Consider the following 24424-nt stretch of genomic DNA (forward strand, 5'->3'; position numbering starts at 1 on the left):
CTTGGTATGTATTTGTTTTAATGTTGTCTTCCCATTATAAGCTCCTTGAGGGCAAGGACTGTGTTTTGCCTCTTTTTGAATCCCCAGTGTTTAGCTCAGTGCCTGGTACACAGTAGGAGCTTAATAAATGTTTGTTGATTGATTGATACAAGAAGTGGCAGAGCCAGAATTTGAATCTAAGACCTTGGACTCCAAATCTAGAACTCTTTCCATTGAACCATGCAAATAAGGATAATCTCTAAGGATCACATTTTTGATTATTTGATATTTCAAAAAGTGAATTATAGATTTAAATAATACAGGTCTGAAGAAGTCCATCATTTTAGGATAATATGGAACTCCAAAAAGGAGACATATCTCAAACTATTAATGCTTCAGTTGTATGTATGAAAGTTTCAGGTATAATTCTGTGACAGACAAATTTGGATGAAAACCCCAAGTTTTCCTAATGAGAGATCCTCTTACCCTGGTAATGACAGAAATGTGTTATGCCATTCTATATTAGGCTAGCTATATGATGCCTGCCATATTTGATACTTCAGGACTTATTAAGAGGACTAGATCTGGAGGTAAAGAACAGGGATTCAAATTTGGGATCCATGATTTCTATCCGCATGTCCTTAGATATATAAATCATTTAACCTCTCTTATCCCTCAATGTCCTCATCTGTAAAATAAAGGAGCTGACTTAATGGTGTTTATGGTTACTTTCTAGATCAGAATCCTACAATAATTATTCAAAAGAAACAGGAGAAATAGAAAAAAATAAAGCAGGGTGGTGGGACAAAGTAGCATTGTACATTAAGAAGATATAGTTATGTGATGAAACCCAGGGGGGTGATATTATGGGAAAGAGTATTTAAATGATAATCAATATAGGTAGAAATAGAATAAAATATCTTTGAAATAGACTAAAATATATTTATTATACAAAATGGTTCTCTAGGAGGGGGAGAAATATTGGGAGAAATTCTGATAATGTAATATATATTATGTATATGTATTAATATGCATGTATTAATTATGTGTATATGTATATACATTAATGTAATAAATATACATAATCTATTAGAAATCACATGGACAGGAAGAGGAAACAGAAGAAAAATTTTGGAAACAGATCAAAGCTTGGCACAAACACATGGTATGCTAGTGGTGGGGACTACAATTATCTGTATATATCTAATGGAGGTACCCCTTCTGCCAAAAATAGATCAACTAATAATTTCTTGACCTATCCTGATGATCATTTCATCTTTCAAAGTATGGAGGAAATAATGATTAGAAAAGTCTATTATGGATCTAATTTTCACCAACAAATGGGAACTGGTTTCTGGGATGGAAATGATAAGAATCTTGCAGGAACAGGATCCCTCATAAAATTTGTGATAGAGAAATACAGGGAAGTTAGACACAGTCTTTCATGTACCCTAGTTATTTAGAAAGAAGAAATAAAATACTTCAGAGAAGGGTATGGTAGAATCCCATGGACTAAAATTCTGTAAGGGAAGGCAACTCAGGAGGGATGAAAACTTTTTAAGACTGAGAATATTTTGACACAAAAAGAAAAAAAAAACTTTCTTGGGGAAGAGAAGACCTCAAAAAAGGAATAGGCCTACTGACTGGAGTGGATAGAATGCTAATAAAAGATGATGGAAGGAAATAAGATCCCCTCAACTTTCACTTTGCTTTACTTTTTCCCCCAGGGGAGTGAACTTTGTCCTGAACAAAAGAGGTCAAAATAAAAATAGCAGATAGGGAGTCTATACCTAATAATAACTAAATGGATTGCAGGAGAAACTCTAACTGCCTTTGAGGAGGTTCAGATCACCCAGCCCAACTCCTAGATTACAAAAAGAATTGTGAGGTGTGTGTGATTGCTGAGCCACTGAGAGTAATCTCTTAGAGAATGGGAGAAGAGAGACATGACTGGGGAAGGGCAAATGCTGGCAAAATTAAACAAATAACCTTAATTGCATGCTTAGCTTAGCCAAGTTCTGCAACATATTACTGAAGGGATGGTTAATGAACAACTGGAAATGGAAGCAGTAATCACAAGGAACCATCATGGCTTCATGAAGACCACAGAATACCAAACTAAGCTTATTGTTTTTTTTATGACAGGGACACTAGATTAGTAGATGAGTAGCATCCTGTAGATATAATTGAACTAATTTTTTTTTTAGCAAAGAATTGACAAAATCTCTCATGCTGTTCTTGAATAAAAGATGGAATAATGTAGGTAAGGTGAATTTGGGGGATTCAGAAATGGTTGAATGGCTGGACCAAAGGAGTAGTCATTAATAATTCAGTTATCATCTTGGGAGGAAGTCTCCGGCGGATTTCCTTTAAAAATCTGTCCTCACCCCTGTGCTACTTCACATTTGCATAAATCATGTGGATAAAATCCAAGATGGCTTATCAAATCTGCATATAATGCAATGTTGGGAGAGATGGTTAATTCACTGGATGATGAAATTCCAGAAGTCCTTGTCAACCTAGAACATTGGGCTGCATCTAATAACATGACATTTGATAGGGATAAATGTAAAGTCTTATGCTTGAGTTCCAAATATTAACTTTATAAGGGGGACAAAATGGCTAGAAGCAGCTCATCTTAACAAGATCTGGGTAATTTGGTCAACTACAAGCTCATGATTTGGCAGCCACGAAAACTCATGCAAACTTTGATCTTACTAGCAAGAAAGGTATTATGCCCAGGACCAGAGCTCACTGGACTCTGGTCTAGACAGCACCTATCATAGTGCCTAGCACATAGTGGGTACTTAATAAATGCTCATTGATCAATTAATTGGTTAGGTCACATCTGTAGAGTTGTGTTCAGAACTGGGTAACCATAGTTTAGCAAGGACATTGATAAGCTCGTGAGGATCCAAGAGAGAGCAACCAGGATAGCGAAGGACCTCAAGATCATGTCATGTAAGAATAGGCTGAAGTGGGAATTTCTAGCCTGGAAAAGAGAAAAAGTGGACATGATAGGTGTAAAGAAGCATTTGAAGGGCTATTACGTGAAATGGGGATTGGATTTGTCCTGTTTGGCATCAGAAGGCAGGGTGCAATAAGAGGAAACTGCTTAAAAAGGAAATTTAGGCTTGACGTAAAGAAAATCTTCCTAACAATTAAAGATAATTAAAAGTAGATTAGGCTGCCTTTGAACTGCCCTTCACTGGAGGTTTTCCAGTAAGGAGTGGATGGCCGCTTATTAAGTGTGCTGTAGAAAGGGTTCTTCGTCAGGTACAGGTAAGGGCTGACAGCTTCTGAGGTTCCTTCTAGATTTTAGATTCCATGATTCCTGTGATCCTATGAATTATCTGACCACAAACATGATTACTGGAGTACTAAGGTACAGTTTGGAACATCTGAACTTTCAAAGAAATACATCTTGGCAGGAGCCCATTAAAATGCCTCAGAGACCCTTCATGTTTAATTATCAACCGTTTTTGTAAAAGTAGATCAAACCTGGAGGCCAAACTATTCTGCGCAGTCCTTCTCCTGTTCTGTGTACTACTTTCATACCCAATCCCTAACTTGATGGGTTGAATGTTTAATTATCTCATCAGGATAAGGGAAAGAGCAGTAGGAATGCTCTGAGGCACCTGGTAATGAAGTCAGTCTAATATCAAATCATATTGATAAAATGGGCAATTCAATACAGTAACAGATATTTATTAAGCATTTGCCATATGTAGAGCACTGTCTTGGGCATATTAGAGGCAGGGCTGTACAGAAGGAATGCTAGACCTAGATACAAATTCTACTTTTGATGCTTCTAGTATTTGGAAGATGTATGACTCGGGGCAGAGCACTTAGACTCTCTGAGTTTTGGTTTCCTCAACTGTAAAAAGAGGGAGAAAAATACCTGTAGTCCTCTTAGGTTTGTAGTAAAGATTGAATGAGAAAAGTGTTATGAAGTACTATAGAAATGTCAGTTATTATTATTATTAGGGGATACACTAAAAAGTCTTGCAAAGATTAAATAAGCTCACATGCACTTGAACAATTCATATGCTCTGAAATGAAACTACCAAGCTGCCGCTCCCTTGCAGATACAGTCTTACTGCTCCAGACAAAAATCCCAGCACTGGACTTACTATCATTGACCTGGCTGTTGCCCAGCTTTACTGTGGACTTATCTGTAGGGCAGGGCTTTTAAGTAAGATAGCACTAATGAACTCATGATGGAACTGTTATGACTATTAACCTTATTTCTGCATTGTCCAGTGGCCTGTCCAAACTTCCCACTGTTTTCTGAGAGTGTGTGTACTTCTGGACCAGTATTTCAGGAACTAATCCAGAAGAGAGGGACCTGTCTTGCTTTTTGTCATCTCACCAGGACCATAGATACTTGGTGGGAGACACATGGTTTAAGCATGGCTATAAGGGCAGAGGCACAGAGTTGGTCAAGTTACTGGATGGAGGTGGTAGCTAATAATGATGATGGGCCTCAAATCTTATCTGGGTAAATTTGTGTCTTTAAGGGAAGTCAAGGCTCCATCTGTGCCTAATAGTAAAATGAATTACCAATAAGGATACAAAATCTTCATATTCACCTGATTTGGTGGGATAAACTGAAATAAACCCTTTTCAGACAAGGCCACAAGGAGAAGAAATTTACTCTGGTCTCCTATTGCCAGAGACTTGGTATTTTTTGAGGAGAAACTCAAGTGATTAAACATACGTCTGTCCCTTTGGAAATGATGGGTATAATTAAATATCCATGTTTCAAATGGTTGCATTTAATCTTAATCACTAACATATTCATTTTGTTTAATGATCAAATTACTACAGGACAAGCAAAATATACCAATTTTTCACATGGATTTGAGCAGATAGCTTGCATTAAATTTCTCTCTTTCACAAAAGAATAAGTGCATATTTTTATCCTGAGATAAATGAAACATATGATCATCTTTCTGATATTTCCACAAAATATTCTTGTGAACTTACCAGAAAGATGATCATAAATAAATCAATCATATTTAGGAGGTCTAAAGGAATGGAATTAAAAGCATCTCTGATTTATGAATAGATTTTAATCACAGAAGAAGCATTAAGACAGTATTTCTTCTAAGGGAACCTGAGTGTGCAGGAACATATATATTCACATTTTCAAAAGAAAATTATTCAACCAATAGCTTTTTTAAAAAAAAATCTCTTGATTAGATTTCTGAGTTTTCTTTTAAAGACATAGATATCAAAGAAACATCTGAAAACCCTGTGTCAAGCAAACACTCCATTTAAGCAATGATTGAAATCCACAAATGAAAACATCATTTGAAAAAGACATACCAGTAATAACTTTCATCATGGCTGATCCCAAATGCAAGACAAATTCTTAGAAGCATTTTAGTTTTCAAAACATGACACAAGTGATTAAACATTTTGTGTGAGATAAGTGTTGGGGAGGGAAAAAGAAATGAAGCCCTCCCCTAGAACCTTTGTAGATTTGGGGTATATTGTTTCTCTTTGCATAATCTATCATGCAGCCCAAATGATTAACTTGTTATTCCTCACATTCTATTTCCTGACTCTGAGTCTTTTTACACGGCGCCTCCTCCTGCCTCATTTCTGGCTGTTAAAATCCTCATCTTCCTTCAGGGCTCTGCTTATGCATCATCTTTTATGAGACAACCTCCCTGATCTCCTTAGTCTTTAGCAGTCATTCCCTCTTCCTCTGGACATCCTGTATATATACTTATCTGTATTCAGGTTTTGGCCCTCAGTAGGATGTAAGCTTCTTGAAGGGAATGGCTTCTTCTCCTTCTCTTTTTTTTTTTTTTTTTTTTGTCTTTGTATCCCTAGCACCTAGTATTGTGCCTTGAACATAGCAGGTGCTTAATAAAATGCCTGTTGGATTGTCATGGATAGCAAATGGCAATCTTCTGGAGGACAGACCTTAGCACAATGGCTGTAATATTTTGCTGTTGTTTAGTCAAGTCTGACTCTTTGTGACCCTACTTGAGGCTTTCTTGGCAAAGATACTGGAGTGCTTTGCCATTTTTTTTCCTTAGCTCATTTTATAGATGAGGAAACTGAGGCAAACAGAGTTAAGTGACTTGCTCACTGTCACAAAGCTACTAAATGTCTGAGGCAAGATTTGAACTCAGGTCCTCCTGACTCCAGGGTCAGCACTCTATCCACTATGCTACCTAGCTACCCACCTGGCACATAGTAGGCACTTCATACATGTTTATCAAACTGAATTGAATTGACATGGACTTTTTTTTGTCTTTATATTTCCAGGATGATGCCTTACCCTTAGTACATGCTTAATAAATGTTTATGACATGAATGAGATTTTCAGGTCATTTTGCAGGTGGCATGACCATGCACTTACTCCAAACCATCAATCTAGACAACAGTGGATGTGACTTTTCAAGAGCAGCAGGTACCGTACCAATAACGATATTATTCATCTTGCCGCGCTCTGTCCCTGAATCACTCCGAAGTCCCTTGTGAATTTCATGGGCTGCCAAATCAAACAAATCCAGGTAATCTTCCACGGGGGAGCGGTCCCGAAACCCATCTCTCAGTCGCACTATTCCTAAACAGAAATGGAAAGACTGTGAATGACAGGGAAAAGAAACTAGGGGAAGCCCTCTGTTTCCATCTCCTTTGGATTGTACTCGAACCCTCCATCCCTATCCCTGCCACTAGACTGCAAGCTTCATGAGGGCAGAATGATCTCATCACAGTAAGGGCAGAGATCTTGGGAGTCAGAATGCCTGGGTTTGAGTTCTGGCTCCAATAAGTCCTAGGTGTTTGACCGAGGACAAGCAACCTCTCAACATGTTTCCTCATCAGCAAACTGGGAAGAGAGCGTAATATTTGTTCTACCTATTCTGTGGGCTTATTGTAAGGAAGGAGCTTAGTACATTAGTAAAAGGCCACGCAACTAGCAAGTGTGAGATTAGTGCAGTAACTTAGCTTCCAGTGTTAAATAAATGTGAGGTATTATATTGATACCACTCCCATAGCACCATGCTCTCTCTGAGCATGATAGGTGCCCATTCAGTAATTTAATGAAAGTCACTGAGAAAAGTAAAATAAGCCCTATTCTCTTAGGTAAATTCCAGTGGGTAATCAGATGGGAAAGAAGTCCCATGAATGATTAAAATTCTTTTTTATCTGTAGCTGCTTAAATAAGTAGCTCTGACTTTTCTGTGGAAAAAAAAATTTCATTTTCTGTGTAGTTTAGATGATGGAAAACATCATTAACTAGGTTAGTGGAGGTTTTAAGCATAATGTTATACTTCTTCAAGTGCTGTAAACATTTGAACTTTGTGAGGCATGTAAAGTTTAGGTATACTTGCAATAACTTAGGTGTGAGCAGTATATGAGGCATATATTACATGTAATAGAAAAAGCAATAGGGGGGATGCAAACCAAGTCGAAGGACAGACCAATTTGAGGTCTATCATGATAATAAATGTTACTTCTCTTTTTCCAGTGATGGCAACCTCACTGATTACTTAGGCTGAATATTTTTATTAATTTGACTGTCCTTTGAACTCATTGAAGTTATTTTAACATCATTGATTCACAGGATCAGGATCTAGAACGATAAGGGACCTCAGGGACCATGTAATCTAATGCCTTCATTTTACAGATAAGGAAACTGAGCCCAAAGAGGTTAAATTACTTGTCCAAGGCCACACAAACGTAAGGTGGGGCTCGACTCAGGTCTTCTTGACTACCCGATCGCTACTCTATCCATCATTCCATGATATCTCTCAATTCATTGAAGAAACATTTGTTGAGCACCTTCAACGTTCTAGAAACTGAAAAGGATGTGAAGACATGCTCCATGTCCTCAAGAAGCTTTGCAACTTATTAACACAGAAAGCCAAAACTTGCTCCTTTTTTGTTTATAATAAAATCTACCTATAGAAAGATTTATAGATTCCTGGAAAAGAACTCACAGATCATTTAGTCTAATACTGTTTTGAACATGAGGAAATTGAAGCCCCAGAGTGATGTGAATTACTTGGCATCATACAATTAGTCAGTGATGGAGCTGTAACTAGACATTGCCTCTTTCCATTGACTCACTTGTCATGTCATAGTTCCAAAACTTTTAATAAAATCGCCAAAACTCAAGGAAATAAAAAGTGTAAACTAGGAAGTTGGAAGACAAGTGTTTTGAGGTAACCAGAAAGTAGTACCATGTAGCACGATTAATAAAGACTAACCCTACTTTCTCATGGCAGCTAGGTGACACAGTGGATAGAGCACTGGGTTTGTAATATGAAAGACTCATCTTCATGCATTCAAATATGGCCTAAAACACTTACTAGCCATGTGACCCTGGGCAAGTTACTTAACCCTATTCACCTCAGTTCTTCTTCTGTAAAATGAGGTGGAGAAGGAAATGGCAAACCGCTCCAGTATCTTTGCCAAGAAAACTCCAAAATGGGGTCATGGAGAGTTGAGTCTGACATAAAACGACTGAATAACAACAACCCTTTCTCACAAATCCTGATTTTGGATGCCATGAAGCTGGTGGTCATTAAGGCAAAAAAAAAAAAGTTCTCCTCTATGTATCCAGCTATCTGATGTCGGAGATAGTGTTCAAAACTGTCTGATACCCGGAAAAGAGATAAGATGTACCTCCCTCCCTTCTTTGCAGAAGTGGTAGGGGAGTGAGGTGTCTTGGTTATGAAAAAGAGGATGTATATATTTGGAAATTGAGGTCATATAAAACAAGAGAGATTAATAGAAAAAAAAACTTTAAATTTCTAGTGAACAACTAAGTCCATGGAGTCATAGCACCCCAAAATTATTGTTTAGCAAAACACAAGTGAAAAGTCCCCTCTTTCTGTTCATGGCACTTTTAAGTGTGAGGGAGTGATTAAAAGTTAGCCAAGAAATACTGAGAAGGATGTAAAACTTTAAACTTGGACTAAAAGTATAACTTTTAAAAATTCCGTTCTAATGAATATGGAACCATTAAGTGGAAAACACCCACTTGGCAAGTACCAAACTCTGGCATATGATTAGCATTTATCACCCTTTAGGACCAAATGACCAAATGTCTCCTGGCAGAAAATAAAAAGGTTAAAGAAATAAAACAATGATCTGAGAGCCATTTGGTACTAGGCTAGGGCAGGGCAGAAAGCAGCCCAAAGAAAACTTACACAATCAGACGTAGAGAATCATCAGAAGAGACCAGTTACTTCAACCTCACCCCTCTTTTCACCCCCTCTCCTAGCCCCTCATTCTACCTGGACCCAATTGACAGATGACAAGACTAAGGCTCAGAGCAGTGGACTGATTTTCCCAATCACAAATAGTAGAGTCATGACCAGAAATTTCCTAAAGTTGAAGATCAAAATCTCCACATGATCTGCAGTACAGTCATATCTATCAGAAAACAGAGGAATAACTTAATGCAGAAGAGATGCCCTCTGAGCGAAGATGATACGATGTAGAGGACACAAGTATATGGCATCACAATGGGTGACTGCATAATGGTAGTGATTAGTCCTAGTCTCATTTAGCTCTGGCTGCCACAGATACCCAAAATAAATGTCATAAACGAGAGCTAACTATCGATCTAAAATGACCCCCGCATATTGGATGAGAAACTTTATTATTATTTTCAATAGCTAGAAAAAGTCAAGACTAGCAGAATTTTTAAAATTAATACAAACACTTATCATACTCATATTATGTGTCCTCCAACAAAGTTTTATTTTCTAATCCCTCAAGTAGAAAAAAAAATAATTTAATTCTTTTAGGTTTAATTGAAAGAGGAGACCTAGTGCGGTGTGCTGCCTTGTATTACTAGTTACCCTTGCATGTGTAAAAATGTCTTATCTCCTCAGGTAAAATAATGACAGGTAAAATGCTTTGTAAACCTTAAAGTGCCATACAAATGCTATTATCATAGAAATAATTATGATAGGTTTTACATATATATACATATACATACATGTATGTATTTATAAAGCACTTTATACCAATTCTCTCATTTGTTCATCAGCCCTACCTGTATAACTATTATTCCTGTTTTACAGATGAGGAGACTGAGGCTGAGAGACTTAATGACTTGCTCATCATCACCCAACCAGTATGTGTCCAAAGCGGGAGGCTGATCAAGGCTTTTCCTGCCCCTTAATCTAGACTTCTTCTGAATATACTACACTGCTTCCCATACACACCATAATGATAAGTGTTGGCATCTTATTGTCTGCAATTTTATAAGAGGCAATGTAATGTATTGGAGAGAGCACAGAACTACGAATCAAAAGCCTTGAGTTCTAGCCCTAGCTCCACAGAGTCTTCCTAGCTGTGTGACCATGAACAAGGCACAACCTTGGTAAGGTCTTCGTTTCCTTATTTGTAAACTAAGGATACATGTATGTTATCCACGTCCTGGAGACGTTGTGTGCAAAGAACTTTGCAAACCTCAAATGCTAGAGAGGCATGAATTGTTTCTGCTATTGCAATAGTTACCACATATTCAGTAAGTGCCTTTTGTTCAATAGGCATTCACTATTCCCTGATTAGATGGACTGAAAACTTGGTTCTGTTTTTTGCTCTGCAAATAGCTTTGTGGTTTTAGGCAAAGCATCTAACTTCACCATCTCAGTTTCTTCATCTGTCGAATAGACCTATCTTCGGCCAAAGCTTCCCAACAGTGCTACTCTTAGGAGAAAATGATAGATTAGAAAATGTTCGGTCAAGTCCAAAGCATCCTTCACAGTAGGGATGCTACATGGGCCAAGGGGCCTTACTTACCAAATCGTTTTCTTGTCCACCAGTGTGGCTCTTTAATGGCTGAGAATTTCACATCCGGGTGCAACCGGAGACGATCATACAGATCAGTTGTCCCACACTTTGGTTGCCCAATGATGTAGAAATGAGGGAGGCAACGTAGGCGGTAGTGCTTCTCTTTGAAATGGTACAAGTGGTTCCAAAACTCTTTCCTGAGGTAATCAAAGGTTGACCGAAAATGCTTTGAATACAGTGCATAGAGGTTGGTCATATAGGGATCCGTGGTATTTTTCCCTGTGTATTCCTCATACCAACAAGGATTTTTACTAGTTGGAAGAAATTTGTTAGGGATTACTGAGAACATCTGCAACAATAAAAGAAGAAGGTGATTTTAGAAAGTTTTTTTATTAATACCACCACCCCTGGGGGTGTAGGGAGGAAACCCTGCAGCTACCTTAATATGATAACATATATGTTCCAAGCTCTATTTAATTATGCTTGAATATAAAAATAAATAAAAAGAGATTATAATTTTCAATTTTCCCCCTTTCTTTCTTGTACCTTTCTTGAGAGGTGGACTAAATTTTTAAAATAGAAATCAGCAGGGGGAGAGTGATAGGTGATGACCCAAGCCAGTGCCTATCTACAATTGCCTGAATTTCTATCATAAAAGAGCAATCAAATTAAACCAAGTCAGCTGAAATCTGTGTTACTAATTAAGTTCAGGAATGCTGGAGACAAGAATAATGATTAGGAGCACTGATTTAGCTCAGGATGGAATCATAAAATCAAATTTAACTCTACTTTTAAATTCTGAATTATGGGATCTACATGAATGACTACAGCCCCAATTATCAGTTTTCAAGAAAGATATCTCAGAAAGCAATTATCAAAAGGGTATTTTGAAAAATTTATTAGTCATGGCATTTGGGATGTTACAAATGAAATAGCACATTATTTAAGTTCCATAGAGCTTGGCTTTGGGGAGGTTGTCAAGTTTTCCCTATTTGAATTGAGCTTTCAAAATTTATTGAACATGCCAGCAGCAGAGATTAGCTAAGGCTACCTGTGAGAGTGTGTTTGCAAAATCTGAGAAATTGCCAGGCCAGGACAGAAATGCTGCAGGAGCTGGATTGTCATCAGGGTCTTCCACAACTTTGTGCTGGGTTCTCAGCCCTTCCTCATCATTTAATAGAATGAGCACATGAGTAGGAGTTGGGACACTTGGTCCCTAAGTCTCTGAGTGACCTTGGGAGAACCTATTTATCTCTGTAGATAACACTAGTTTTTTTTTCATCTATTAAATGGGGAGGTTAGAATGAATGATCTCCTAAGACCTTCCCTGTTGCTAAATTCCAGGAGCCTAATTATTTGTCCCTTTTTGCTCCAAACCAAAGTTAAAAATTTTAAAAAAGGAAACTTTGGTTTCTCCTTTTACAAAAAGGGACAAGAGGAAGTCAAAATTCAGCAGATACTCACATGCAGTTCCTGTTTCTCAAGGTCTTCTAGATCTGGGAGCTGCCTTGTAGTAAATTCAACCTTTGATGTGATTGTGCTGATAATTAATTTAATGTTTGGATAATATTTTTCATATGAGATATTCATTAAAAAGGGTTGGTGAAAATCTTTCAAATTCCTCAGGTATTCATCATCTGCTAAAGCTGGATTATTGGGAAAGCTCCTATAACGCAATGATGATGGTATGAGCAGGAGTTCGTGTTTGGCCCCAGTCAGTATATATGATGCCATCACCAAAGTCATTATTATCAATCCACAAACAAGGCTCCATCGCTTCCCCTTTTTGAAGCGAAAAAGCCCACTCCAGCTTTCATTGTTTTCTGTCCTTACTTCTAAAACTGCAAGCAAGTTCATCTGCTTGCTATCCACTCGAAACAGAATTTTCTCTCCTTTGCAGATGGGACACTTGTGGTGACTGTGATAGGGTCCTCGGCAGCTAAAACACTGTGGGTGCAAGTCATCAGGTAATAATTGTATGCAGCAATTAACACAGTGCCTCATATTATTGCCTTTTTTATCGCTGCATCAATGAGCCATGGACCAGCCATCAAAATTATTTCTAACACATGCAAATTGGGTTGTAAAACTTTAACTACAATTTGTAATTACATGGATTTGTTGGAAAGCTAAAGAAACAAAATCACAAATATAAATAAGCTGAAGCCAGAGAGTTAGAGAATGCACAAACACATTCTTTGGTTAGGCCCAATATGCAAATGAAAGGAAAATAGAAAGATCTTCAGTTGGCATGTTTGGTTAAAGTCCACCACAATCATGGAAAACTCTTCGGATTGAAATACAGTTGGGAGTGTTGCTCAAGTTTTTCCCATTGTGTGCAGTGAAGTGGAAGAGATGACACTGAAGGGTATTGAAATACACAAAAAATTAAAAGATATCATTTTCTTTCCATTGATGGACACAAAGATTCCATGGAGAGATCATTTCAATCCTTTCAGATTCTTTTTTTTTTTTTTTTTTTGCTTTTTTTGTGTTCTCAAGTATTCACAATTGGAAAGTATCTTTGAAAGGTTTTATCTTCTTGGGAGACATTAAAGATCTTTCAGATTACCTAAAATGAAAAATTTTTAAGTTTTATTATTTGGAAACAGTAGTCAGTCTGATAATCTTCATTTCTTTCAAAGACAGTCAAGTCAGCTCAATAGCATAAACAGAAATCCTACAGAACAATTCATTTACAGGGTGCTTTAAAGTACAGGAAGGGCTTTCCTCACAACAACTCTATGACATAGGAAATAGAAGTATTATGAAACTCATCTTACAGAAAGGGGAACTGAAAAGTTCGGCAAATTACTCATTATCACACAGGAATCAAAATCCAATGCTCTTTCTAAAAGGAGCCCTCAGTGATTCACACATGGTACCATGGGCACCTACATCCACCATCATTCTTCTAACACCAAGGCTTCACCACTACTTGCCTACTAAGCAAACATCTCAGTTCTTCTGAAAGCCTTTCTTGGTTATCTCTGCCTTGTTAGAAAAATCTACTGCACCTCTGAATTCTGGTATGCTGAAATTCTTCTCAGACTCACATAGAGCATAAGGCTTGGCTGATTTAAAATACTGCTTCCATTTCTAATCACTACAAAGCAATGGGAACAAAAAGAAAGATGATGGTTAGGAAGACAGAAGATGAGAAAAAAATATTTTTCCAATAAAATCAGCAGCTTCTTACTAATAGCTAACTTTTATTGTCATTTTGGGAAGAAACTCATACTTAATGGAAACACAGAGAGTGGAAAGGCCTTTTGCAAAGAGAGTATGCCATCCAAAAAAGCATTTGACTTTAAGTTATTAGACAATTACATTCAGCAACAATATCCAATATATAGTATTCCCATGAGTAACTTAACACTTCAGACCTTGAAACAATTTTTCATTTTCATCATCAGTGGAGGGCATAAGTTTTCAGAATCTCTTAACAGAATGCTATGGTTGTAAATGGACTGTGGCCAAAAGAATTCCTTTTAATCCTGTGATGGAAGGAGGGCTGGAAATCAAGACCTGGTTTCTAATCTTGGGCAGGCCGTTAATGAGCTGTATGGCATGAAGTGAGTCATTTGAGTTCAGAAGCCTCAATTCTCTCATCTACAAAATGAGGGATCTAAGCCAGAAAATCCCTAAAATTCTTTCCACTGCTAATATTCTATGATTTTAATTAACTTTTTATTGGTTGAAAAAAAAAAGTACCTGACTCACCATTTAATTCATAGCCAAGAGAAGAGAATCATCACTCAGTCTTTGGGTCCTAAACACCACTCTCCCAATGTCCGAGTTACACTCAGTCAAGTAAAGTTCAGAAGACCCTTATCAATTTAATCGGAGGAGCAAGTATTTTTTATATTCTCAATTTCTAAAGAAAGAACATACAAACATACACTGTCAAATTCTACTTCGAAGAAACTAAGTGTACAAACAGGTTTGTGTTTGGGCCCAGAGTTTGTACATCATTTGTCCTATTTGACACAGTGAACATATTGATGTCTTTTTTGTTCTTATGTGTGATTATTAAAACCTGCTCTCCTTGTTGCTTCAAAGGAATTTTTATTATGCACAGTTTCCAGCTGTTGTCAGAACTTCCTGTGTGGGAAATAGCCATGTCAGAGTGGCCATGGATATTATCCTTTCCTTCCAATGAGGAAACAGAGGCACAGAGACTTTAAGTGGCTTGACACTTAAAGAGGTCTAGTCTCCAGACTCCCGGGTCAGTGTTGTACCTAGTCAAGAAGAAGACACATTCTTGAGTTTACCCTAGATCCATTCTTGTTGGACAATGACCAAAGATGAACAAAGGTAGATGGAAGATCTAAGTGTAAAATAAAAATGGAGAATGATAAGGAAGGAGGGAAGAAAAGGAAAGGAAAAAGACAGTCTTCCTTCCACTCTCTCCATAGATTTATCAAGGTGAACTAAACCAGGCAGTATTCTCTGAAAATTAACTACCGAATATACCCTTCTTGAAAGAAACGGAGTAAAGCAAACATACAATATAGTTCTCCACATTACTACCTATATTAACTTAGCATATAAACTCACGGATTAGCATATCATAACCAATGAGACTTTAGAAACAATCTGACCCAATTCTTCAGTATCCCAAGGAAAATAAGGCCCAGAAAAGGAAAATGACACCCATGACCACAAAGCAAATAAGTGGCAGAGCTGAGACAAACTCAATTTTCTAAATCTAAGTAGAGGATTCTTTCTTTCACAAAATACTGCTATTTCTAGGGCCCACTTTACAAAGGACTGTACCCATGGGTCCCAAAAATTCTGAAGGAAAAGCTGAGGCAATTAATTTGAACTCATTCATACACACACACACACACACACACACACACACACAGAGTAAAATCTATGTGTATATATCTTTCTAGTTTTATGTGTGTGCACATGTTTGTACTTATATAGTCATATCTTTCTCAGACATATACACATGTATATACATATATAGACACACATCTATCTTAATAAAGATGTGGATATACATGTATTTGTAGAGATATGTATATACATATATATATCAACATCCTTCTTAAGCTATGTATATATAGATATCTTAATATTTAATATAAATATCAATAGATATCTATAGATCTATATTTAGATATATCTCTCTATATAGACATACTTTAATATAAACATATCTTAAGAAAGATGCGGAAAGATATATAGATGTAGCCATATATATATATATATATATATACACACATATGTGTGTGTGTGTGTATATATATACACACAGTCAAGTCTCTCAGCATTGCAATCTATTCTATACATTGCTTTTGAAATAATTTTCCTTAAAAACAGATCTGATCATGTCACTTTCCCATTCACACAACTCCAGTGACTTCTTGTTGCCTCTAAGATTAAATGTAAATTTCTCCATTTAGCTTTTCAAGTTGTTTACAATCTGGTCCCAACCTCTCTTTCCAGTCTCACTGGACATTATTCTCCTTCTTGCACTCTGTGAAGAAGCCAAACTGAACTTCTCTGTTCCTCACACATAACAGCCCATTTCCCACTTTCATGCCTTTGCACTGTCTATCTCACATGGCTGGAATGTGCTCCTTCCTTATCACCCCTCTTTCTTTAAGATGGAAATCAATCACCATCTTACAGCATGAAGCCTTCTTCCTGATCCCCAGATGCTAGTGCCCTCCCTCTCAAATTACTTTGTATGAAACTACTTTGCATACATTTGGGTTTACTGACACACACTAGGCAGATATGTCCAAATATAAATTTGCCAGCACAGCCCTTCAGCTCAGTCAGGCTGGAAAGATTTTGTTTATTGATTATTTTATTTTATAGAGGGTAAATAAGTAATGTGGCAAGGCAAGTGAAGTAGGATCTGTTAATGATTTTTTAAAAATGATCCATAATGTCAGAAGCTCTGAGGCTTTGGGTCAGAAATGGGTAGAATGATATGAGAGTAACAGGGGAGAAAAATATATACCATGTCAAACTGGTACTACTATCGAGTCCAAGAAAGCTCTGAGGATGCCCCCCCCACACACACATACACACATACTTCCCCAGGAATCCCTCTCTCACAATGACCCTTTGTGGCCTCCATTTCTAACACCAGGTCTCTTGACACCCCCCAGTCTGAGAAATAAGGACTTAGGTAAACAGCCCATGTTGGGCCTTCTTAAGATGCCTCAAATGAAGCATGTCAAAAACCACAGGGTTCCAACTTCAGCCTCCAACTTCTATAGTCTTGAGATGTCTCTTGGTCAAAAATGATTCTCCCAAAGATTACAGGAAAAAAAAAACTGACCTGGCCCTTCTTTACTAAAGCCAAAAGAAATTGTAACAACGGCTGAGGCAAAGACAAAACAAACTGAAAAAGGAGATGCCCACCCACCGAGACTTCAGTGGGGAGTCAGCGGGCACCATTCACTGTGTTGGCCAAAGTAAAGTCTCCATGGATGAAGACCGTGGACTCTTAGGCTGTAAAGACAAAAATGAGCACGGTCTGGACGAAATACATTCCCAACTATGAACAATGACATCTTCTTTCAAGCTCAAAGAAAATCTCTGTAATCTTGCATCTCAAATCTGGAAGGCTTAGCAAAAAGAATGTACAACTTGCCTTGTAACTAGTGACTCAAAGTATTTCTCCTTTAAGGCTATGAGATCCATTTTCACAGGTTCCCTCTTTTCTCCAAGCAAACAACACTTTGACTAAGAAGGTCCAAGAAAAACAACAATTCCATCCTTAGGATGTTTCTCCTAAATATGAATGGAAGAAAACAGATTGGGGAATTCATTGGGATTCATTTGACATTTTCTAGTTTGCAAAGTGCTTTCCAGAACAATCTCTCATTTGGTGTAAAGTAAATAGCACAGGTATTATTTATCCTGATTTCAGAGATGAAAAAACTAGGCCCCAGGTTAACTAAGTTAACTCAAGGTCAAGGAATAAGGACTAGAAAAAGCAGATAGATGTTGGGACATCTAGCCAAGCATTTTATACATTTTATCATACAGCCTTTCATCTTTCACATGGTTCAACTAATAAAAGGAAGGTGGCGATTTCCTCATCCCCTCCCCCCCCAAAAAAGAGCAGATATAGTCAAATAAAAGTATCCGACATTTATGTATGTAAATTTGCAAAGCACTTTACATACATTCATTCATTTGAGACTCACAACAATCTTGTGATATAGGTATGAGAAGTATTATTATCCCTGTTTTACATATGAGGAAACTGAGGCTAAGAGAGATTAAATGATTTAGTCACAGATCAAGCAGCTTAATAAATGTCAGATATGGATTTAAAACCCAAACCTTACCAACTCTGAGTGAGCATCTATCCGTTAGATGTTACTCTAAAATAACACAAAATTCAACAAGAACAGCAGTATTTGACTATACTACTTAAAAAAGAATAGATTGTTACATTAATTTTGAATAATTTCTTATCAACAAATAGTCTAACTAAGGCACATTCCAGCACTGGCCACTCTTCTTTACTCAAAATTAATCATTTTATTTTTCCTGTAGTTTATCTATTTGTAACTTCAACAATTTATTGTCAATCGCCCGGCAGAGTACAAAGGAGTCTTGACACCTAAATTCATTCATTAAACTAAAGAATACTTAAGCAGAAACTTCAATTAAAATGCATCCAAACCTTGGCTAAACTCCGTACCCTAAGGAGATAAACTATAATAATTGGTACTTTGCATCAGCTGAACGAGATTAGACTACTTTCCCTAAAACAGAAAGCATTCCATTTTTCAGTCCCTGCTTGGATGGCCTCAGTATTAACCTATGCAACAGAAGTATCATTAGCAAACCATTTATAAAGAAATTGTAATTGAGAGGCCCAGAAATACCACTTTATATTAAGTAATTGAATGCCCCCTCCGTGTTAGATCAATAAAGGGCATCCAATTTCACCCTGGCAAACTTATTAAATTATTACAGATATATGCTGAGATGGCAGAAGAAAGATGTCTGAAAAGTTCAAGAGGAATGTGAATAGACTTAAACAAATAGTCTCATTTAAGCACATCATTTATTTTTACCCTTTGGAGAGAGAGGAATAAAATTGCTAATTATGTTACCTTCTTTTATGTTTTAAAAAATGTATCTTAATTTGCCTCATGTGAAATAGAAAGCCTTCTAATTCTGCCCAGTGACTGAAATCTCTCTTTTGGCTATTGTAGACAGGAATGTTTTTTCTTTTTTTCTTGTTTTTTGTTTTTTGTTTTACACAACTGGAGATAAGTGACTTGTCCAGGGTCACACAGCTAGGATAGGAATGTTTTTCAAGGAATGTTCATCAACATAAAGAATGTTTTCCAGTTTTGAACAAACCATGTTACAGGGTCCTTTGCGTGACATGGTCAAAGAGCTCAAGAGACTTTGGGGTTCTGAACAGACAAATGATTGTCAAAAACCCTACCTAGAGGGTTGTACTTACTGTAGAATGGCGTCCAATAACTAGAACAAAGCTGCCTTTAGGCTGAAGAGGGAAGGCAATTAATTACCAGGGAGGTACTATCAGATTAATATAATAATATAAGGAATATGGAAGCAGACTAAGCCCCTTCCCCCACCCATTTTGAAATATTAAGAAGCATTTGAAACATATTCTAATCTAAAGCCTTTGGGCATCTGAAATCAGAGAACCATTATCAAAAAGAAACTTTTTCTTAACTCTCCATCCTGAAAGTGTCCTGCTCCCCTCTCTCCAGATCAGTCTCCCAAAGGAATACTTCCTGAAAACCACTGTAGGGTAAGGATCAGACTAAGAAAAAGAAAAAATATTTGATTACATCAGTTATGAAAGTATTTCTTGAGTTCACTTTTTTTTTTATTTTTTAGGCAATTGGGGTTAAGTGACTTGCCCAGGATCACACAGCTAGTAAGTGTCAAGCGTTTGGTCTCAGGCCGGATTTGAACTCAGGTCCTCCTGACTTCAGGGTCAGTGCTCTTTCCACTGCACCACCTAGCTGCCCCGTTTGAGTTCACTTCTGACCAGCTAGAAAGGAGAATCCTTAAAGGAAGTAGTCAAAAACAGATAGAATGGTTGAAGGAAAATGATTTTTCCAAGGGTGTACTGAAAGTTATGTGACTATTGTTCTGTTTGTTGAAGCAAAATGTTAACTTCAACCCGAATCCTGTACCTACATTTTGGAATTGTTGTATATTATTTTGAGAATATTATAAATTGACACCCAAAAGAGATTTCCATATTCATGAAATATCTATTTCTCTCTGTCTCTCTCTGAATCTCTGTCTCTTTCTCTCTGTCTCTCACTGTCTCTCTGTTTCTGTCTGTCTGTCTCTGTCTCTGTCTTTGTCCGTCTCTGTCTGTCTCTCTCTCTTTCTCTCTCTCTCTCCTCTTTCAAATTATTTACATTAGAATTATCTAATTGATAAAAATTGTTTCTGGCAGGCTTGTTCCCAAAACACAGAGTACATTTTTTTTTCCATAGGAAGGAGAAGGAAATTTATAAAAACCACATGCAAGAAATGAGACAGTAAAGCAGTTGGGAGCCATTTGACATAGAGGCAACCAGCCATAGTCACACCATGAGAGGTATAGGTTGTAAAAAAAAAAATTAAAGCACTGCTAAAACAGATCAAAAGAATAGTTTTTGAGGCTTTGGTGAGCTTTAAAAGACATAAGATTTGCCTCTATACCTCAGAAAGGAATAGAAGTAATTGACATGAAAATAATACTTTTCAGACAAAGATCAGTGAGTCGATGCTTTTTCCTTAATTTATTCCTTCAGTAATATTGAACCAACATCATGAAACAGTAGGAGAAAACTGGGTGGAAAGAGTTTCCCTACTATAACACATGTTTATGGTCTACTGCCATTCTATATAGAATTATTTGGATAATTCTCCCTCTCCTGACGAAGTCGTTACACTGTTCTACCTACAGCTCCTATAATGCCTCTTTTTATTTTCCATCTTGCTTCCTTTTGTTGTCCAAGTGCTCCATTTAATTTCATTCCCTGCCAACTACCATCTTTTCCAATCATGCTATCACCTTTGCATTTACTTCAACACCATCTGTGCTTTGCCTGAAACAGAGGCATAAGGGGATCTTCTTGTTCAGTCAACAATGCAATTCATGCATACATGTGAGGCAGTATTTTTTTTTGGTCTCATTCTTTATTAAACACTGAATCTACATGAAAATAATACAACTCAATGCATCTATTATGTGCCATTTACTGAACTTGAAATATACAAGAAGAGTCCAACCCTCTGATTTTCACAAATAAGGAAATAGGGGAAGACAGAAGTGATATGACTTGCCCAGGATCACATGGCTAGTAAGCGTCTGAAACTAGATTTGAACTTGGGCCTTCCTGGTGCTCCAGGCTCAAGGCTCTCTCTGCTGTACAACCTTGCTGCCTCTTAATTTGAAGGCTGGCTTTCCATCCAACCTACCATGCAGTCTTTTATTTATATAGCACTTTTAAAAGTTGCTGACATATAGCTGATAACTAAGAAATACACAAAGGACCTCCTGAAGTGTATATGCTTTGTTCATAGGAGACTGCTTCAGGAAGTCACTCTGAACCTGATTTGTACTTATTTTAGAAAAAAAAAAAAATATATATATATATATATATATATATATATATATAATAAGCTTGGTTGTTTGTTTCCTCACCACGAAACACAATTAGAAGCAGGATATTAAAAGAGGAAGTGGCTACTAGCCATGGGTGAACTGACGGTAGTGAGAAAGGACAACCGGTGGCCTAACAACATAAGGGAAGAAAGAAGGTTTATTAAAAAGAGATGTAAGAACTAGAAAGAAGTGGGGAACCTTTCAGTAAAGGGACAGAGAGTCGTACAGTCCTCAAAAAAAAAGGACCCGGATCACCCCCATGCCATGACGAGTCATCAGAATAGAACTTTAGTGTGTACTCTGAAGACTTGGTGATTCCATCATTATGAGTATTTTGTCCCATGGTGCAGATTAAAACCCCTTATCAAAATATGAATTTCTAATCCCACTATTTCCATAAATACAGAAGAGAAGATCTTTTCATCACCCTGGAGGGCTTACTTTGGTTGTTCTAATATTTTTTGAGGGGTATGTCAATGTATCATTCAGGATGTACATCTGAGATCTTCTCTTGAATGAGTACATTCTGACCTCAAGGGACAGAGGCCCAGCCTCCACACTCTTTAAATCTAACTACGTGGTTTATCGATACAAACAACTAGTGGTGTACACAAAAGAATGATGCAAGGATATGTGTAACCATCAAAATAAATGGTTTCACCTGGCCACCCACATCTCTGCTATCCATCTAGGTATCTAAGAGGTGACATGGCATATGTGGGAGTTCCAGGAAACTAGCTCAATATATACAGACTGCATCACCCATTTTTGATATAAGACTGGCTCACTTTCTTTCTGGCCATACCTCTCTTCTTTCTACTCAATTCTGGGCCCAGCTCATTATTTCTCCATAGTACCTGTCCAAGGCACTCCATGAATGTGGGTACATGTGAACATATGTAAAAAGACAGGGAGAGACAGGCAAACGGATAAAGAAATAGACAAACTCAAGCAACCAACAATCACTTATTAAACACCTACCATGAGTCCAGGTACTATGCTAGCCCTAAGACTCCAAAGTCAAAAAAAAGAAAAAAGAAACAATTCTTGTTTTTAAGAAGCTTACATTCTCTCAGGGGATATAACATGTACATGTATAATTATTTATAGGATAAATATATACAGAAAAATAGAAAATAAATATAAAATAGTTAAATACAAAGTAGAGAGGAAAGACACTAAGAGTTTGGGGGTGGGGATTGGGGTGGGGAGTAAGTTGTTACACGTTACCAGAGCTGTATCTTGAAAGAAATTAGGGATGCTATGAGGCAGAAATGAGGAAGAGGCATGTTCCAGGCATGGGGGACAGTTGTTGCAAAGGCATGAAACAGGAAATGGTGTATCATGTGTGACAAGTAGAGAGAAGTCCAATTTGGCTGAATTTAAACTTCAGGGAAGGGAGTAATGTATAATGAGGCTGGAAAGATATATTGAAACCAATTTGTGAAGGTCTTTAAGATCCAAACAGGAAAAAAGGAAGGAAATAAGTGTTTTTGAAGAGTATTTTATGCCAGGCAGAGGAGTTTAGATAGTTTATCTTAGGGGCAATAGGGAGCCTCTGGAATTTACTGATTAGGAGGGAGACAAGGTATGCTTAAGGAAAATCGCTTTGGCCATTGCATAGATGTATTGGAGTAGAGACATAAGGTTGGGAGACCAATTAGGAGACCATCCTAGGGTCAGTCAGTCTCAATCAGGGTATCCATCCAATCAGCCTCATGTCGGAAGACAAGCATTGAGTTTTTCATCCACTTGGTTCTTCTGACACATAGTGAGACCAGTTTCTTTGGTGTTGCTGTAAATCTGAAAAAACGGCAATATTATGGAGGTGCAATACAATTAGTGGTATAATAGACTAAGCACTTGATTTGGAGTCAGAGGACTTGATTTTAAATCATCACTTTACCACTTAATATTTGTGTGACCTTGAACAAGTCACTTTTTCTCCTTTTCCTAATCTATACAACAAAGAAGTTGAATTATCTCTAAGGTACCTTCTAAGTCTAAATCCTAAGATGCTAATAAAGCTACCAGTAGCAGCATTTGGAGATTCTCACCATCAATAAGAAATTTCCTTTTTTTGGATGACATGAGACATTTTCAATGTCACTGGCAATGAGATTAGCTTGATGTTAACCTGGTAGTCATTGTTGTTTAGTTGTTCCAGTTGCGTCTGTCTCTTTGTGACCCCATTTGGGGTTCTCTTAGTAAAGATACTAAAGTGGCTTGCCATTCCTTCTCCAACTCATCTTGCATATGAGGAAACTGAGGCAAACAGGATTAAGTGACTTGCCCAGGGTCACACAGCTAGTAAGTGTCTGAAACTGGATTTGAATTCAGGAAGATGAGTCTTACTGACTTCAGGGCAGACTATCTATCCACTGCACCACCTAGCTGTCGCCTAACTCTTTATTGTTCAGACATTTTTCAATTGTGTTTGACTCTTCATGACTCCATTTGGGGTTTTCTTGGCAAAAATATAGGAGTAGTTTATCATTTTCCTTCTCCAGCTCATTTTATAGATGAGGAACTGAGGCAAACAGAGTTAAGTAACTTGCCCAGGGTCACACAGCTAGTCTGAGTCTGGATTTGAATTCAGGAAGATAAGTCTTTCTGATTCCAAGCCCAGCATTCTATCCACTGAACCACTTAACTCAGGAGACTGTTAAACAAAGTTATCTCTTCAGTCATGTTCATCATGACACCTTGTATAATTCTAATCAGTGTGCATAAGACACCTTATTTCAACATCTGAAGCCACTCAGATATAGTCAAGCACATATAGGTACACAAAGATTATGCGGTTTGCATAGAGTTAAATATATGTATATGTGTTTGTGTATATACATAAATGGTGAGTAGGATAAGTGATCCACACACATGGCTCTTTGCCCCGCAGTGATTTATGAAAGTTTTGAGCTTAGGTTCCATTTCAAAATACTGCCAAGGGTAAGGCAAGAATATGGCCAGTAGAGGGGCAATCATGAATCACAGGCTTGTAGGTAGGGGTTGCTGAGAGACGGTGGGGGAGAC

At 37.4% G+C, this 24424-nt stretch overlaps 1 protein-coding gene across 9 annotated transcripts in view; it reads right to left on the reverse strand.

The window, feature by feature from the left end:
* The window catches only part of CHST15 (carbohydrate sulfotransferase 15), a 123728-nt gene that overhangs the window by 38257 nt on the left and 61047 nt on the right, over positions 1 to 24424 (reverse strand). For 5 of the 9 annotated variants that reach the window (XM_027839794.1, XM_027839795.1, XM_027839790.1 and 2 more), the window contains exons 2-4: positions 12220 to 13327; positions 10765 to 11104; positions 6419 to 6565 (exon numbers count right to left, since the gene is read on the reverse strand). In XM_027839794.1, the coding sequence (XP_027695595.1) occupies positions 6419 to 6565; positions 10765 to 11104; positions 12220 to 12759 (1027 nt within the window). In that variant the 5' untranslated portion in view covers positions 12760 to 13327. Of the gene's footprint in view, positions 1 to 6418; positions 6566 to 10764; positions 11105 to 12219; positions 13328 to 13772; positions 13862 to 14478; positions 14633 to 24424 lie in introns of all 9 variants that reach the window. The other 4 variants (XM_027839788.1, XM_027839789.1, XM_027839791.1 and 1 more) reach the window with 1 other exon arrangement.

The sequence above is a fragment of the Vombatus ursinus genome, unplaced genomic scaffold (genome assembly GCF_900497805.2).
Source record: "Vombatus ursinus unplaced genomic scaffold, bare-nosed wombat genome assembly UNPS02014833.1, whole genome shotgun sequence".
Lineage (NCBI taxonomy): Eukaryota > Metazoa > Chordata > Mammalia > Diprotodontia > Vombatidae > Vombatus > Vombatus ursinus.